Source organism: Ochotona curzoniae, unplaced genomic scaffold (genome assembly GCF_017591425.1).
Source record: "Ochotona curzoniae isolate NIBS_2020 unplaced genomic scaffold, NIBS_Ocur_1.0 contig_883, whole genome shotgun sequence".
Taxonomy (NCBI): domain Eukaryota; kingdom Metazoa; phylum Chordata; class Mammalia; order Lagomorpha; family Ochotonidae; genus Ochotona; species Ochotona curzoniae.
The window spans coordinates 51,626,556-51,644,833 of record NW_024466599.1 but is presented as its reverse complement, the minus strand read 5'-3'; the positions used below and the strand labels follow the sequence as shown (position 1 = coordinate 51,644,833).

Sequence of the window (18,278 nt, the reverse complement as noted above, 5' to 3'; positions counted from 1 at the left end):
CGTATGGGATGCTGGTGCATGCAAGTAGAGGATTAGCCTGTTGAGCCACTGTGCTGATCCTGACATTTCATTACATTAAATGTAGTATTAATTGGCTGCATTTTTGTTTAACATTTGTGAAATTTAGATACAGACTCATTGAAGTATGAAACTTGGTTACAAACACAAGGAATTGAAGAATTAGGAGGTAAATGTTTATACAGCCACTGCTGAGGTTAAGGAGTAGAATGTCAGTGCTAGCATTATGGCATAGAGGGTAAAGCCACAGCCTGAGATGCAAGAATCCCGAGTGAGCACTGGCTCCTGTCCCAGATGCTGCACTCCTGATCCAGCGCCCTGCTCGCCCTAACGGCCTGGGAGAAGTGCTGAAGGTGGCACAGCTAGCTTGATGGGCCTCTGCTGCCCGTGCGTGAGACCCGGGTGTAGTACCTGGCTTTAGCCTGGCCCAGCACTGGCTTACTCTCCTTTTCTCTTAACTTTGAACAGCCTGCCTCTTTTTCCTGCCATTCCCACAGACATTATCCTAACTTTTGCTTGTTTTCATCAGTTTTTGCAGTTGTGTGTCACTAAAGAATGAGTTGTTTTATTTTCTTTGCGTATGAATCTTTAAAAGTTTTACCTAGTGCTGTTTCCCAGCTTACTCACTCAATATTATGCTTGTTTTATTTTTTTGATTCGTCTGTTTATCATTGTTGTTTACTGATTTACTGTCTACAGTGTTGTTTTGTTCCATCAAGCTTTATTTTTATCATCATCAGCTTTATTCATGATTCCTCTGTTAAATAATCCTTGAAACAAAATCTTATATGTGCTTCCTGGTTTTTAGGGAATATGCGTGTGGTACTTAGCATGTGGTACGAGATTGCTTTTCAGAGGGTAGGCTGTGTTGGCTTGGAGCTTCTCCTGCTTTGTGCCTGTAGCAGTGCATGAGGATTTTGAGTGTTTTACATTCTTGCACAACTGTAGTGCTGTTTGTCCCTCACACCATCCTCAAAGTGACGCTCCCTGAGGGTGAGCAGTTAGGTCCCCCCCTTGGCCTTTACTGAGGGGATGCATCCCGGGCTGCAGTTTTTGTCATGGTGTTTGTCTACAGTCAGCTGCTTGCTGTGTTTAAGTGTCATCCTGTTGGGTTATTCTTTTCCTTGTTCTTTGGGAAGCAGGATTTCATGGGTCTTCTTTCTTTTTTTTCCTTTTTGTGTGCTGCCATGATGTCTCTGGGTTGTCAGTTTCCCTAGCACCTAGGTCAGAAAAACCCAGGGCATTCATTATCATGTCACTTTCTGGGTCCTGAGTTCTCCCTTTGCCTTTCTGAATCGTGTGATTTTATATAGAATAGCTAGGACTGTAACTTAGAAAAAGTGTGATATCTGTCTATTCCATCTTGTTTTGGCTGTTGGAATTTTGGTAGGGATTAGGATAAATCTAGATAAATTGAAAGAATAATTTACATCTTTGTAATGTTTACTTTTTTGATCTATAAACAGGATAAATCCACAAGTATTATGTCAGATGTGTCTTTTGTCAAATCTATACCTAAATATTTCATAGTTTTTAATGCTATTTTAAGTGTTACTGTTTTTAAATTTTTATTTTCTAAGTGTTCTTGCGATATATAGGAAATTTAATTGATTTCTTTTGTATTCATTTTTAATCCTCCAATTTGGGTAAACTATCTTTTGAACTCTGGTGGCCTCAGTCACTTTATGGTTCTGTTGTTTGCTACTTACACATTGAAGACTTATAGGATTTCTTTTTTTTTTTTCTTTGAGGATTTGTTTATTTTTGTTGGAAAGGGAAATTTACAGAGAAGGAGATACAGAGAGAAAAATCTTCCATCTACTGATTCACTCCCCGAGTGGCCGCAACAGCTAGAGCTGAGCCCATCTGAAGCCAGGAGCCAGGAGCTTCTTTCAGGTCTCCTATGAGGGTGCGGAGTCCCAAGGCTTTGGTCTGTCCTTGAATGGTTTCCCAGGCCACAAGCAGGGAGCTGGATGGGAAGTGGAACAGCCGAGACTTGACTGGCCCTTGTCTGGGATCCTGGCACTTGTAAGGCGAGGGTTTAGCCACTGAACCATTGTGCTAGGCCTGATTTTTTGACAGTCTGGTTCTGCACGTTCAGCTGAAGTCTCTAGCTTTAGGGCATTGTCTTCTGAAGTCTGCTTAGTGGCCATTCCAGCTTTCTTTTGACTAGTGTTCACATGATGCATCTTTTTTTCTGTCCTTTTACTTTTAGCCTGTGTTTTTATATTTGACATGAATTTCTTATAGTCAACATATAATTGAGTTGTATTTTTAATCCTTTCTGCCAATCTCTCTTTTTTTTTTTTAATTTATTTTTATTATTTTTTTATTGGAAAGGCGGATATACAGAGAGGAGAGACAGAGAGGAAGATCTTCCGTCCCATGATTCACTCCCCAAGTGAGCGCAACGGGCCGATACTATGCCGATCCAAAGCCAGGAGCCTCTTCCGGGTCTCCCACGCGGGTGCAGGTTCCCAAAGCTTTGGGCCGTCCTTGACTGCCTTCCCGGGCCACAGACAGGGAGCTGGAAGGGAAGCGGGGCTGCCGGGATTAGAACCGGCGCCCATATGGGATCCCGGGCGTGCAAGGCGAGGACCTTTAACCACTTGCGCCACCGCGCCGGGCCCTTCTGCCAATCTCTTATTTAATTATTGTACTCAGCCATTTACATTTAATACGGTTAGTGTCGTGCTAGATAAAATCTGCCACTTGCTACCTGTTTTGTTTTCACTAATCTTTCATTTTCTGGTTTCCTTTTCCTATGGAATACTTAAACATTTTGTTGTATGAGAGTTTACAATATGTATGTATGTAACTTGTCAGAATCTACTCTTATCGATATGACACTGTATAGATTGCTTTACTCTGATATACTTATTTATGTTTTAGTGGAATTTTTATTTAATAGGGAAAGAGAGAGATTGTTGTTTCATTTGCTGTTTTGTTCCCCAAATGGCCTCATTGGACGGCTGTGCTACACTCCGTCTGTGTCTCCCCTGTGGGTAGTGGAGGCCCACCCACCTGGAACTTCCCAGGAGGATTAGCAGAGAGCTGGATCAGTACAGAAGCAGCCTGGACTTGAACCCACGCTCACATGGAATGCTAGTGTAGATGCTGCAGGTTTAACCTTCTGAGCCAAACACTGGGTTATCCTATGATTAAGCTGTCTTAAGTAGTATTTGCCGCTTCATAAAAAACCACAGTTGACAATATTACAGTTTTTGTTTTCAAATATAAAACATTAAATATTCTAAAAATATGTGAAAATGATTCTGTGTTCTAGCTTTGCCTTTTCATTTTGAATCATATTGTGTTGTTATTTTATTGCAAATATGCTGACCATAATTTCTTGCAGGTTCCTTTTATCTGAGGATGGTTTTGTTTTACTTTCATTTCCTGAAGGAAAATTTACTGGAATGTAAAATTTTGGATTTTGAGAAATGTGCTATTTCTGGCCTCCATTGGATCTGATGAAAGATATTTTTTTTTTTTTTTGAGCTTGCTATCCTTAGTGATAATACTTTTTTTTTCTCTGCTTTCTTTCAAAAGTCTTTTCTTTGTTCTCAGAAATTTGACTTTCATGTGTCTGGTGTGGCATGGGTGTCTTTGGATTTAATACCGCTAATGGTTTGTACAACAACTTGCAACTATAGGTCTCTCAGTGTGGGAAATTATCTAGACATTTTTTGACAAATATTTTGCAGCTTCGTGCTTTTATCCTCTCCTGGTTTCTCTAATGGTAATAAATATTATTTTGTTCTTGTGCCACACACAGGCCCTCAGGCTCTGTTTATGTATTTTTCCATCTTTGTTCTTCCTTGTGTGCTTCCTTGTTGTTGTAGAGCTAGGTTGAAAGCCGAGGCTCCTCCCTTGTTTCCGGCTGCGGATGAGAAACGGATGGGAAACAGGGGAGCTGCTTCCCCCTGGCAATGAGAGAGCTTTCCAGCTAGGTGGGGCTCTGCCCAAGGTGCCACTGAACGCTGCAACGTGGTGTGCCCCGTCGTGGGGCGTGAGTGTCATGCAGTCTCCAGGTTATAGCTCCTGGGGCAGAGGAAGAGGTGGCTCGGGTTTTGGTTCTTAGTTCTTGCCTGGAGTAGTGCAAGTGTCATGTCCTGCTTGGTCAGTCTTTTCCCAACACTTGGGCTAGAAAAAGCAAGATTTCCTTGAGATCTCTTTTGTCTGTCTGTGGACATATCTGGGTGTGAACCCCCTGAGAATCTAAGGCCAGAAATGTAAGGAAATGAAAAGGCAGAACAAAACCTAGAGAATTCATCATTGGATCCCTCTTGGGGTCTAGGTTCCTAGCCAGTCTATATTCCATGCCTTTTATAATTAATTACATTATAAATTTACGTAGTGTTTTTGTTCCCCTTTGGTAATTTGTGGGAAGAATAGCATCGGATGTGCTTGCTGTTGTCTTTTTATGGACTGGAAGCTTTTATTTTTTTTTAAGGTTAGTTTAAAGACATAGTGAGAGAAAGAAAGAAGGAGAGGCAGAGAATGACAGAGATTGATTGTCCATTTGCTGGTTTATTCCTGAGATGACCACAATGGCCAGGTGTGGGCCAGGTTGAGTCCATGAGCCAGGAACACTATCTGGGTTTTCCACATCAATGGTAACACTTATGCCATCTTCCAGTGTCATCTCAGACTCATTAATAGGACACCTTCGACTTGAACCACAGCACCAGCCTTGAACTGTGCAGGGGGGGGTATGCGTTTCTGATAGGTTTTTAAAAACTTTATACTAGCTTTCACTACCTTTTTTTTTCCCCTCACTGTTTTTAAGAGAGAGAGAGAGGCATTCACTTGTTCATTCTCCAAATGTCTGGAACAGCTGGGACTGGGCTAACCTGAATCCAGGAGCCCAGACCTCAGTCGAGTCTCTCATTTGAGTGGCAAGGACCCACATGCTTGAGCCGTGACCTGCTGCCTTCCAGGTGCACATGGTCAGGAATCCTGGACTCAAATCCAGCACTGTGACGTGGGATGCAGATGTCCCGGCTAGGGTTTCAATGGCTGTGCCAAATGCCTACATTTCTTTCATCCTTTCTTTTATTTTTTTCTTTTGAAAGCTTTCTTTATTTTTATTAGAAAGGCAGATTTACAGAGAGAAGCAGAGTCAGTGATACTCTGCTGGTTCATTCTCCAAATGACCACAACAGCCAGAACTGAGCTTATCTGAAGCCAGAAGTCAGGAGCTTCTGGGTCTCTCACACAGGTGTAGGGTCCCAAGGCTTTGGGCCATCCTTGACTGCTTTCTTGGACCACAAGCAGGAAGCTGGATGGAAAGTGGAGCAGCTAAGATACAAAACTGATGCTAGTATGGGATCCTGGTACACACAAGGCAAGGATTTAGCCACTCTGGATCCTCATTTTTATTTTTTAAGCTTAAGGATTTTATTTGGGCAACTTTCATTAATATATTAATAGAAATGTATACTATTAAATTTTCACTTAGTTTTGTACATCTGTTAGTCTTGCCAAGTTTTCAGACTGAATATGAATTTGTTTTGTCTTTCCTGAGAACCTTATGGATAAGCTAATAAATAATACCAGCTAGCTTGAATTGTTACCTCCTTCTTTTAACGCCAATGAAGAATTTATTCCATTTTGTGTAAAGTTATTTCGAGAAAGACAATTTTAGAGTCCAGGTTGAAGACAGTTTGTGAGGTGGAGAGTTTAAATTAGGTCGAGTTTGACTATTGTGACACAACAGGTTAAGCCACAGCTTGTGATGGTCATCAATCCACATAAGTGCCAGTTCAGGTCCCAGCTCCAGTGCTTCTGATGCAGCTCCTGCATCCTGGCAGATAACAGACAGTGATCTCTGGGACACCTAGGTGGAGCACTGGGTTCCTGGCTTTGGCCTGGCTCAGGCCTCCTCTTGGTGGATATTTGAGAAATAGATGGAAGCGCTCTCTCATTTTGTGTTGCTCTGCCTTTCTGTAGATAAAAATACACATTTTTTTAAAAATTGGGTTTGATTGGACGTATTGTGGTACAGCAAGGTAAACCAGCAGTGCTGACACTGACATCTCGTGTTAATGCTGGTTTGAGAACTGGCCGTGCCACTTGTACCCTGGGAAAGCAGCAGAAGACACTGTTCCCCACATGGGAAACCTGAATGGAGTTCCAGGCACCTGGTTGCAGCCAGGCCCAGCTTTGACTGTGGCCATTTGGGGAGTATACCAGTGAATGGAAGATCTCTCTCTTTCTTTTCTCCCTCTCTTTGTAATCCTGCCTTTCAAATAGATAAATAGGTCTTTCTAAAAAAAATTAGGCTGAATTTGATTTATTCAGATATCACGAAGGCTTATTTTTCAGCTCCTGGGGTGTAGTTAGGGTTGTGTCTCTTTGCCTGGAGAGTTAGTTAACAAGGTTCCTACATATATCCTCTGACAGCATGGAGTCCTGATGTCTTTACCACCAAAAAGGTAGAAAATGTAATATGAAGACTTCAGTATAGTATCTCAAGCATATTAGTACTCCCCACTGAGCAAAGGAAATCCCCAGTAATGAAGACAAAGTTGAGCCAACAAAAACCATAGAAAGGTATTTGCAGTAAGATGCTGGAATTTGATTATTTAGTGAACTTTTAATTGTTTTTAATTGTGTTTGGCGACCATAAACTGTGATGTCCCAAAAGATAATATGTGTTTGTTTGCCTTAGTATTTTACAGAAGGATAAGATACATTAAAACCATTGTCTTTTTCAATATCTTTTTATTACCCAAAGGTGGGAAAGGTTTTTATTCCTGGACTGCCAGCTCCTTCCCTGACAATGTCCAACACAATGCCTCGGCCCAGCACTCCCCTGGATGGTGTCAGTACTCCTAAACCTCTTAGTAAACTGCTTGGATCGATGGATGAGGTAAGAGGTGGAGTAGGTGTTGCCAAAAGTTATTGCTGCTTTAAAAAAGTTAATCAAATATTAGTTCTTCCCTTGCTTCACTTAATTGTGGCAAATACTTAAAGAGTAAATGTTTTTATACATCAATAGTCTAGTTAACATAAATTGACCTTTCATGTAGTAGTGTACTTTATGAAGATGTTAGTGAGAGGAAAATAATACATTCTTCTATTGAGGAACCTCACACTTTATTTGGGTGGAATAAATGCACTATTTTTATAATAACTTATGACCTTATTTCCTATACTTTTGTAAGTGAAGACTTATGAATGGGAACAGGAAGTGCCGTAGTAGACTGTTTGATAGTCAGAAACATCTTGATGAAATGATGGGGCCCAACCAAAGCTTCAGCTCTGAGAGGCAAATCTAGCTCAGTGTCTGTAGGTAGAAAGGGCCCTGGAGGGCAGAGCGAGTTCACATGGGACTGGATGAATGGAGGAGGTAAAGAGTGTTTCTTTTGTCAGTGTTACTTATGACTCCATCTGCAAGCAAACAAGTCCTCAGTACATCTGTGGATTTTCTGTGGGATCTGCAGGGCTGGGGAAGGATGATAATCATGACCCTTGTATGAGCATTTTTTTGTGTTCTAGGCACTGTTGGCTAATGCTTCATTGTGATCAGTTGATTTGATTTAATCCCTGAAATAGTTTTTTTTTTTTTTTGAAGATGGAGGTATCTTGATCTTTGTTTTACAGATGAGCCCAATAGGACACTTGCCTGTTACTTGTCAGCTTCTGAGTTCTACTGTGGTAGAATTGGTTTCATATCATTTGTAAGGTGCTGTTAAAGGGAGGAAGGATGAGAAGATCATTTTATTCCAAATGCAGCTGTCAGGGCATTACTGGTTTTGGGGAACGATGAGTGTCAGAATCTGTTTTTGATCGGTGTATCTCAGACTTAAAGATCAGGAGACCAGTTAGACTCTACAGGAGGTTGTCTGTGTCAATAGAAGAGCTGTGAAGAGAATCTGCTAGAGGAGTATGTGAGGCAAGGAGAGATGTGACAGAAGATCCCAAAGAGGTGGAAATAGCAGTATATCAGCAGTTGGTTTTATGCTGTTGGGTTGGGATGGGGTGCTGAGGAACAAGGCCTGGAGTTTTTTTTAGCAACAGGGACAGGTGGTTCTGCTGCCCGAGTTTGGAAGCCCAGAGAAAATAGGTCATATATCAAGGACATCTGTTTGTAGGAGTTGAACAGCAGTTCAGAATGAAGAGCAGCACTGCCAAGTTGGGATAATATCTAGGTCTTCATTTTATTTTTTATGCACATGTTATGTTGAGATGATTCCCTTCAAGCCAGTACATTAACAGAACTCTTAGAAGGGTAATAGGAAAAGCTCTAGAGCATGATTTAAGATTTTATTTTATAATGAAAAATGTTTTCTAGCCTTTTCAGTATTCTCTAAATCCGGGAACAGTGGTTTCTGCTAGCAGGGAAAGCACCGGGATACCATGGCCCATCATGTTGGTGGATAACTTTTCCACTTTTTTGGCAAGACTGTAAGATTCAGAACCAGACCACTGGAGCTGAATTGTTCTTGGTAACTGTTGAGGTAGAAGCAGGATCATACCAGGTACATCTTAGGCCTCATTGACTCTAGGTATTGATGATAGCTCCTGGAAATCTATACATGGAATTACAGTGGACATGATGGGAGATATGAAATTGGAAGGCTCTGCCTGTATGTAGTAACTAAGATCATTTAAGGTTTTTATTACACATTCGTAGTTATTCTTATATTTTCAAATGTTTGCCTATAAGGGAAATATCACAAAATGTTGGTATTGTCTCTTTGCTCTGCTTTCCTTGGGGTTTTATTCCCTGAATTTTGTCTGTCTTGGCTGCCTCCAGTCACAGTGAAAGATGACCAAGAGGCCTGCTGCCTTCTCCAAATTTAGTGGTAGCTTTCCTGTCAGCCTAGCACATGCATCCCTTCCCACCAGAAATTGCATGACGTCGAGCAGGAGAAGCTGTAGAAGTGTGTCTGCCCACCCCCACAGTTTCCTTCTCTCTTGGGCCTTGTTTCTGTAATCCATGCCGCCTCCACAGCCTGGCTGTGCCAGCAGTCAGCTGCTTTGCTGTGCGTGCACCTTTTCTGGCTGTTTCCGTGAGGATCCTTGTCTGCTGCAGAGAACAGCGTTGTAGCTAGCGCACAATAATTTTGTTCTGTAGCTTTGATTTCTCCAAAAATGCCTCATCTGATTTGTTGGTAACTTTTTACAGGTTGTTCTGTTGTCCCCGGTTCCAGAACTCAGGGATTCTTCCAAACTCCATGATTCTCTCTATACTGAGGACTGCACTTTCCAGCAGCTTGGCACTTACATCCATTCTGTCAGGGATCCTGTCCATAACAGAGTTACTCTAGTAAGTAAACCGTTAAAAGATGAGTGTGCTGTCCAAGAGATGTGAGGGATTTGTTAGAATGCAGCATCTTGTCTGAAAAATGCAAGCAAACATTTCTCATGATTTTAAAAATCTGTGTGATGTGTCATTTTTTTCCACTGTTTTAGCTCTAATTTTTAAATTTTTCTAAAGTTATGTTTAAAACTTATTGACAAAACTTGTTCAATAAATTGAATTGTCTTTCATTAATGATCAGTGAATTTTTTTTTTTTTTTTTTGGTGATGCTGATTCTTGGTGTCCTTATAAAAATCAGACATTTTTTATTAAGAATTTTTAATTAAGATATTCAAAGACTTAGAATGTTTGGATTCTACTTATTTTGTCTTCGGTGTTCTACTCTTTTTACTAGGAACTAAGTAACGGCTCCATGGTCAGGATCACTATTCCTGAGATTGCCACCTCTGAATTAGGTATGATGGGGAGTCAGATCTCACTTCTGTGCATTCTTAGCTTGGTTTATAAGGTGTGGAGTAATCGCTGATATCCTTAGTAATTGGAATTTTAACATTTATTTATTATTTTTGCGGTACTAAGAAGTCATAATGCAGAGTAGTCATATTGAGCTTGAAGTCCTTTTCCCTTTGTATCTACTTATGCTATAAGGCTGGACTATAGTTGAAGGAGAGGCTGGTGCTCCTTGTCTGTGCTCTCGTGTTGAAGACACCACATGGCGAGATTATAATATATAGAGACATGCCTCTTGCAAGAGCTTAAGCAGCTAAAATATCTCGTGGCATATTTAATGACAGTTTTAATCCTAAAATAAGTTCCTCAACTTTCAGTGAAGTATGGTATTAGCATAATTGCCTAATTGAATAGAACTTAGTCTTATAGTCAAAATATGGTCATAATAGAGTCCACCATAGTATTTTAATAAATACTAGAGTCTGCTTGAATTACTACTGAAATGCAATTTGGAAGACTCTAGGGAAGAAGAGTTCTGCACAGTGTTGTGGTTTTTACTTATTTAGGATTCGGTTGTAGTGTACTTGTGTATTCCGCTTTCTCACACTGGTTGCCCTTTGCTTCTCACCTTTGCCGTGTGTGTGAATATACAGCAATGAATGACGCCCCAGTGAAGCATGCTGAAATTAATCTTTGCTTCCAACAGTACAAACATGTCTGGGAGCAATTAAGTTTATCCTGCCGAAAGAGGTGGCGGTCCAGATGCTTGTGAAGTGGTACAACGTGCACAGTGCCCCTGGAGGGCCTGGCTATCACTCAGAGTGGAATTTGTTTGTAACTTGTCTCATGAACATGATGGGTTATAACACAGACCGCTTGACATGGACCCGAAATGTAAGTAACTAGCATTGTTATGTTCAAGAATTATTCTGTTACCAATGTAATGCCTTAACTGGTAATTAGTATAGCATTCAGAGTAGTAATCGGTATACCTTATTCAAGCTAATGCAGTAATACTAAGATTTATTGTATCTGTATGAAGTGTCTTTAAAAATCATAGAAAATACATAGTTTTAAAAATGTGGATTTTAAAATCATTTTGCACCAAACCAAGCGTCTTATTTTTTAAAAAGGCCACTAAATGATTTATTTGGCTTTTTAAAAAAATATATTTATTTATTTATTTTCATTGTATTTGAAAGGTAGAGAGATGCAGAGAGAGATCTTGTGTCTGCTGGGACTGGTCCAGGCTAAAGCTAGAAGCCTAGGTCTTAATTTGGGTCTCCCACATGGATGAGAGAAAACTAAGTGCTTGTATTGGCAGAAAGCCGGAGTTAGAAGCAGAGCTGCCGTAACCCAGGCACTCATATGGGCTACCAGGTATCCCAAGGAACATCTTAACTGCTAAGCCAAATGCTCACCCCAGCTTGACTTACAAAAGAAAAAATTACTGATTTATTTGAAAAGCAGAGTGACAGAGAAAAGGCAATGAGAGAGACACAGAGAGATCTTCCATTCATTCGTTCACTTTCCAAATGGCTTCAGCAGCCAGGTCTGGGTCAAACTAAAGCCAGGAGCCAGGAACTCCATCATATTCTCCCACCTGGGTCTTAGGGGTCCAAGTAGTTGGACCATGTTCTGCTGCCTTTCCAGATGCGTGAGCAGGAAGGCGGAACCAGAGGACAGCCAGGACTCAAACTGCTGCTCCAGTGTGGGCTGGCTGTAAGAAGCAGCCTCCACTGCCCTATGCCATCCCAGAAACATGTGTTTTAATTCTCTTTTTCACAGACTATTTGAAGTATTTTTTAAATGATATATTTATTTTTAGTTGAAAGACAGATTTTTACAGAGAGAGGAGAGTTAGAAAAGGTCTTCCATCCACTAGCTCACTCCCCAGATGGCTGCAGTGGCTGGAGCTGAACCAATCCAAAGTCTCCCTTGTTGCAGTACCCAAGTGGCTGGACCCTCCTCTGCTGCTTTCCTAGGCCATAGCAGAGAGCTGGATCAGAAATGGAGTCACTGGGACAAGAACAGGTGCCCATATAGGATGCTGACACCATAGGGTGGCGGAATATCCTGCTGTGCCACCACATTAGCCCCTGAAATATCCTTGAATTTGTAAATCTGGAATAATTTAAGATTTAGTAGTATTTTAGTCTTTTTAGCTTATTAAGGTTTATTTGACTCTTTTCATCTAATGTTTTGTAAATGACTGAAGTTTTGCTAGGATTATTAAAAGTCTTTTTTAAGAAATTATTTATTTACATATTGTTTTATTTTAAAGGCAGAGTTAAAACAGAGAATGGGAGAGAATGAGAGAGATCTTCCATGTACTAGTTAATTTCCCAAAAGGCTGCAACAGCAGGGACTGTACCAGCCCAAAGCTGGGAGGCCATAGCTTCTTCCTGGTCTTCCATGTGGGTTCAGGGGCCTAAAAACTTGGGCCATCTTCTGCTACTTTTTTAGGTGCATTAGCAGGGAGATGAATTGGAAATGGAGCAGCCAAGTCTTGAGCCAGCACCCTTATAAAATGCCATCAGTGTAGGTGACAGCTTAACCAACTGTGCTACAATGCTGACCTCGCTAATAATCTGGGTTTTATTATACAGAAGTTGAATTACAGAGATTCAGTCCTAATTTGCTCAAAACTGGGAGTAGAATGTATCTTTGGTATCATGGCTTAACTTTTTTTTTAAACATTTCTTTATTTGAAAGGCAGAGTGATAGTTACAGATCTTCTATTTGCTAACATACTGCTTTGAAATGGCCACAGTTGCTGGGCTGTGCCAGACTGAAGCCAGAAGCTTGGAATTCCATCCAGGTCTCCCACTTGTGTGGTAGGGGCCTCATACGTTAAAATTGCACTTGGACCAGCTTCTGCTGCTTTCCCAGGCAATTTAGCAGGAACTTGGATCAGACAAACCAGGACTTGAATCAGTGTTTATATGGGAATGCTGCAGGTGCCAGCTTAACCGCCTGTGCTGTAATGCTGACCCCTAGGCTTCTTAGCTAGGACCAGGCTGTCCTTTTACCCACATATTGTTTGGTATGTTGAGTGTTCCATCCCACATGCCTGCCTTGTTAACTAACGGTACAGCTATAACCCTCTCCATTTTCCTCAGACACTTCCCCACAGATGTTGGTGGGTGATTTATAGTAACATCAGGTTTGTGTTTTGAGTGTTGCTGATTTCTGAATTCATTCAGTTGATAAGTTGACAGTAATACAGTTATGATTTTGTCTGCTTTTGTGGGGTTATTTTTCAGTTTGATTTTGAAGGATCGCTTTCTCCAGTCATTGCGCCCAAAAAAGCAAGGCCTTCAGATACTGGATCTGATGATGTAAGCGTTATTACCATGTCACTCTGAGTTAGTTTATGGTTGTTTGTAACTGTGTCTGTATTTCCAACATCTGCTGCTCTATTTATGTAGATATGAAATAGCAATTAATTGGAAGAGTAGATTTGTTGTGTTTCCTATGATCATTTTTTATTTTTGTTGTTAATCACCTGAAAGTTATTGTGCACATGTGTATTACCTCCTGATTTTAGTTGGGTTTATGGATATTTTATTGTTGAATGACAGCATTTACCTTTCTATGCAGTGTTTCTCTAGTTTGAGTTCTCAGATGTATCAGATTATAAGATAGTTCCTTTTTTTTTTAAAGGGTTTATTTATCTTTATTTGCAAGGCAGAGTTACAAAGAGAAGAAGACATGGAAAGATCCTCCACTGGTTCACTCTCCTAATGGCTGCAAAAGCCACATCTGAGCCAGTCCAAAGCCAGGAGCCTCTTCTAGGTCTCCCACATGAGTACAGGATTCCAAGACTTGAGCCATGCTCCATTGCTTTCTCAGGCTGCAAGCAGAGAGCTGAATGGGAAATGCAGCAGCCAGGATGTGACCTGGGCCCATGTGGGATGCTGTCACAACAGAGTGAAAGATTAACTTGCTGTGCCACCGTGCTGGTCCCCAGATGGTTCAATTCTTAAGGAGCCCCCAACATTCTTTTTTTTCTCCCCTTAAAAAGAAATTTGTTTTATTTGGAAAAGTTACAGAGGGAGAGAGAGAACATTCTTTCATATGCTGGTTCTCCATCTGCTATATAACAAAGCCAGCATCCTAGCATCTCTTTATTTGAGGTATAAATTATTTAACTAAATCCTTCTATTATATATGTGTATATATAAAGTATACGCACACATATAGATACCTATGTATTTAATTTAAAAAAAAAATCTGTTGAGAGACAAGTGGAGAGAGAGTGTGCTTCCATCGACTGGTCCCTAAGCACCTGCAGTGGTCGGGAAGAGCTGGACCAGCGCCTAACCCTGAAAACTCAGGCCAGGTCTCTGTGGGGACCGCAGGGCCCACCTACTTGAACTGTCACCAGATGCCCCTCAGGATCTCATTGACAGGCAGCTGGAATTGGGAGCTGGGACCAGGAATCGAACTGAGACACTGATGTAGGATGCAGGCATCTTTACTGCAATATGTTTTGCACATGAGTTTTCTGCTGCAAGTTTGTGTTGAGAATGTTTTATCTTAGCGTGTGCCTTAATAATGTCTTTGGATAGGCAAAATTTTCAATTTTGAATGTCCAGTTTATCGGGGTTTTTTTTCTGTTTAATTCTTTCTATATCTGGAACAAGAGTTTGAGTTATCTTCACACCATATTAAGCTTTATAAAAACACCAGTAAATTCCAAGTTATGTAAATAGCACAAACCATATTCCGTGAACATAATGCAGTAAATCACAAATGGAAACCAAAGTAGACCAAGTGCTTGAAAAATGAGAAGTCAGTCTAAAAATAAATTTCAGTTGATTGTTAGATTATATTATCTTATAAACATAGAAAAATACACTGAGTACTAGTAGACTTTACTGTTGCCAGAACATAAACCACTAAATCTGCCTGTCTGTACCTCCCACCTGTCATTCTTTGCTCCTGGATTCAAAAGCATAGCTCAAGATAATCTTAGAGTGTCTTTCTTAATTCCTTTGTTATTAGTTTGACTCTTTCCCCAAAGTCCTTTCCTTAAAATGCATGACTAGATTTTTAAATACAGTTCTAATGGTGGCTTGTCTTAAATGCTTTGTTTGGCATCTGGAGATTGCTTGCTTATTTTTTTTTTTTTTTTTTTTTTTTTTTAACGGACTTAATGTGAACATGGAACTTGAATTGTGTGCAGTGAATTTTGTTATGTTTTTAAATGGTGACATAAAAAGGCATTGTTAAAAGAGTTAACTTGTTCCTTTTCACCCTCTCAGGACTGGGAATACCTGGTAAATTCTGAGTATCACCATAATGCTGAGAGTCACCTGCTGAGCCAGTCTCTGTGTTTGGGTCCTCTGAGAGGCTCTCAGACGCAGGATGAGGACTCGTCACAAAGTCTCTGTCTGGATTCTTCTACACTTCTCTTCAGTCATATACCTGCAATTTTTTTTGTTCTTCACCTTGTGTATGAGGAGCTTAAATTGAACACTCTGATGGGAGAAGGAATGTGCTCCCTGGTTGACCTTCTTGTTCAGTTGGCCAGGTAAATATTGTCCTTGGATCAGGAACTGCCAACAAGTCCTTAGGTAACCTTCTTTTTCAAGTCTTCAAATAGAAATCTTGATGAGTGTCTGAAATCTGCCTTCTCAAGAAGCCAGGGTATTTTCTGTAAACCACAGAACAGTTTGCCAATCCTGGTTATGTAAGGGCCGGTAGCTATCTGTAATGTTTGGTTTTTCTCCTAAGATTAGCAAAAAGTCATGAGAAAATGTGGATGGCCTGCTCAGCTTTTCATTTTGAAAAAATAACTGGCTAGACTGTGGTGCAAGCTCCATCATCAATCTTCTATTTCATGATAACCTGTGTATTCAGATGATGCTTTATGGTTAACAGAGTTGTAGTTCATACACAATGTAGGTTTTATGATCCCTGTTTTGGTGTTGAGGGAACGTTGCCCAGATTTCCTGAGTTTATGCTAGATGTGGGCTGTATTTTACTCTGCTTTTCTTGTTGTATTCTGTGGTTGTCTCCATCTTTCAGGCAGTTATCTTTTTGGATAATTCTAGTAACATGTTTCAACAGCATTTTTAGCACCCTGTACTTGGCACCAAATTCTTCTTGTTTTTTTTTTTTTTTTAAGACTTATTTATTTGAAATGCAGAGTTGGAGAGTAGAAGACAGAGAAAAAGAGACCTTTAATGTGTGGGTTCATTCTCCAAATGATCACAGCCTCTAGTCTTGGGCCAAGTCAAAGTCATGAGCTGGGAACAGTCCAGGTTTCCCACAAGGTGGCAGGGCTGCACGTAATCGGGCCATCTTCTCGAGCACATGAACAAGGACGTGTATCCAGCGTGCACAAGCTGGGGCTTGAACTATAACTCTGGTCTGGGATCACTGCAGACAGTGGCTTAACCTGATGTGCCACAACAATGGCCTGTGCCCCTAAATTTTAGTGTCATACATAGATATTATGTCTCCATGACCCTTTGTAGTAACGAAGTTGAATTCTAAATATTAACATCTGGGTCTGGTGCAATGACTCAGTGGCTAAATCCTCATCTTGCATGCACTGGGATTTCATGTGGGTGCTGGTTCATGTTTCAAATGCCCTACTTCCCATCCAGCTCCCTGCTTATGACCAGAGAAAGCAATGGAGGACGGCCCAAATCCTTGGGACCCTGCACACAGGTGGGAGACTGGGAGGAAGCTCCAGGCTCCTGGCTTCAGGTCTGCTCAGTTCTGGCTATTGCAGCCACTTAGGCAGTGAACCAGAGGACAGAAGATCTTTATCTCTGAATCCCCTTCTCTGTGTAAAATTTTCCTTCCCAATAAAAAAATCTTTCTAAAAAGTGTTAACTTCTGGGCCTGATGGCATTGCCTAGCAGCTAAAGTCCTCTCCTAGAACGCACGGGGATCCCATATGGGGGCCGGTTCTAATCCTGGCAGCTCTACTTCCCATCCAGCTCCCTGCTTGTGGCCTGGGAAAGCAGTCAAGGACGGCCCAAGCCTAGAGACCCTGCACCCGTGTGGGAGACCTGGAGGAAGTTCCTGGCTCCTGGCTTTGGATTGGCATAGCACCGGCCATTGCGCTCACTTGGGGGACTGAATCATCTGACGGAAGATCTTCTTCTCTATCTCATCTCTCCTCTCTGTATATCTGAATTTGTAATAAAAATAAATTAATCTTTAAAAAAAAGTGTTAACTTCTGAGTTATGGTTGAATCTCTGTGATCTCCCCTGGGATCCTGAAATGCTTTTGGGAAACCTGGCAGTTTATTTAAAAAAAATTTTTTTTAAAGATTTATTTGCATATTGGAAAGTCAGATATACAGAGAGGAAGAGAGGGGGGGGGGAAGATCTTCCATCCGATGATTCACTAACCAAGTGAGCGCAACAGCCGATGCTATGCTGACCAGAAGCCAGGATCCAGGAACTTCTTCTGGGCATCCCACACGGGTCCAGGATTCCAAAGCTTTGGGCCGTCCTCGACTGCTTTCCCAGGCCACAAGCAGGGAGCTGGATGGGAAGTGGAGCTGCCCGGACCAGAACCGGCGCCCATATGAGATCCCGGAGTGTTCAAGGCGAGGACTTTAGCCACTAGGCCATGCCGCCGGGCCCTTAAAAATTTTTATTAAAGGTTTTTTTCCTTTCTTTTCCAAAGGCGTAGTTGAAAAGAGAGGAGAAGCAGAGAGAGAGAGCGAGAGGGAGGGAGAGAAATCTAACTACTGGTTCATTTCCCAGATGGCCACAAAGCGGCGGGATGGGGGGGGTGTCAGAATGAAGCCAGGAGCTTTTTCCAGGGTTCCCATGTGGGTGCAGGGACCCCAGCACTGAGCCATTGTTTGCTGCTTTCCCCAGCTGGATCTTAAGTGGAGCAGCTAGGACTCCAACCGACATCTACATGGGATGCTAGTAGCATAGGCAGCAGCTTCAGCCAATAGCCCATAGCATGGGCTTCTGTTTATTTAAAAAACAGAGTTGGGGACCAAGAGACGTCCTTCCAATCCCCACACATAAAGATCTTTCTCTTATTGCTTTACTTCCCAAATACCCACAATAGCCCTGGCTGGACAAAGCCTAAGCTAGACGCCAGACCCCGCCTGTGGGTCTCCAATATTGGGTGCAGGCTGTCTGTTGCTGTCCTAGATGCACCAGAAGGAAACTGGATGACATGTAAAGCTTCTAGTACTCTAGCCGACAATGGATTTGGGCTTAACTTACAGTCCTACATCCATAGCCTCTGATCGTGGTTTTAACTGATGGTCATTTCAATTATGACAGGTGGTCACCATCGAAAATTCTACTGTGATTAAATTATTTCCAGATTCTAATCGGTTTTATAAGGTGTTTTTCGCATTTATTATCTTACTTAATCTTCAAGACCAGCTTGAGTTGCCTAGAAGTAAATACTGAAATTCTTAGAGAGGGCTTGCTGAAGGTCCCATAGTTAGCTAATAAGCAGCAGAAGGTGGTACCAAGCTACAGGTTTCATGCTTTAATTTTTTCTACACAAAGTTTATCAAAACAAGATTGAACTGC

General features: G+C 41.4%; 1 protein-coding gene across 5 annotated transcripts in view; it reads left to right on the top strand.

The window, feature by feature from the left end:
- The window catches only part of ANAPC1 (anaphase promoting complex subunit 1), an 89,256-nt gene that overhangs the window by 17,527 nt on the left and 53,451 nt on the right, over positions 1-18,278 (top strand). For all 5 annotated transcript variants that reach the window (XM_040993524.1, XM_040993522.1, XM_040993527.1 and 2 more), the window contains 6 exons: positions 6,761-6,895; positions 9,158-9,298; positions 9,688-9,748; positions 10,450-10,637; positions 13,010-13,084; positions 15,014-15,282. In XM_040993524.1, coding sequence (XP_040849458.1) covers positions 6,761-6,895; positions 9,158-9,298; positions 9,688-9,748; positions 10,450-10,637; positions 13,010-13,084; positions 15,014-15,282 — 869 coding nt within the window. The remainder of the gene's footprint in view (positions 1-6,760; positions 6,896-9,157; positions 9,299-9,687; positions 9,749-10,449; positions 10,638-13,009; positions 13,085-15,013; positions 15,283-18,278) is intronic.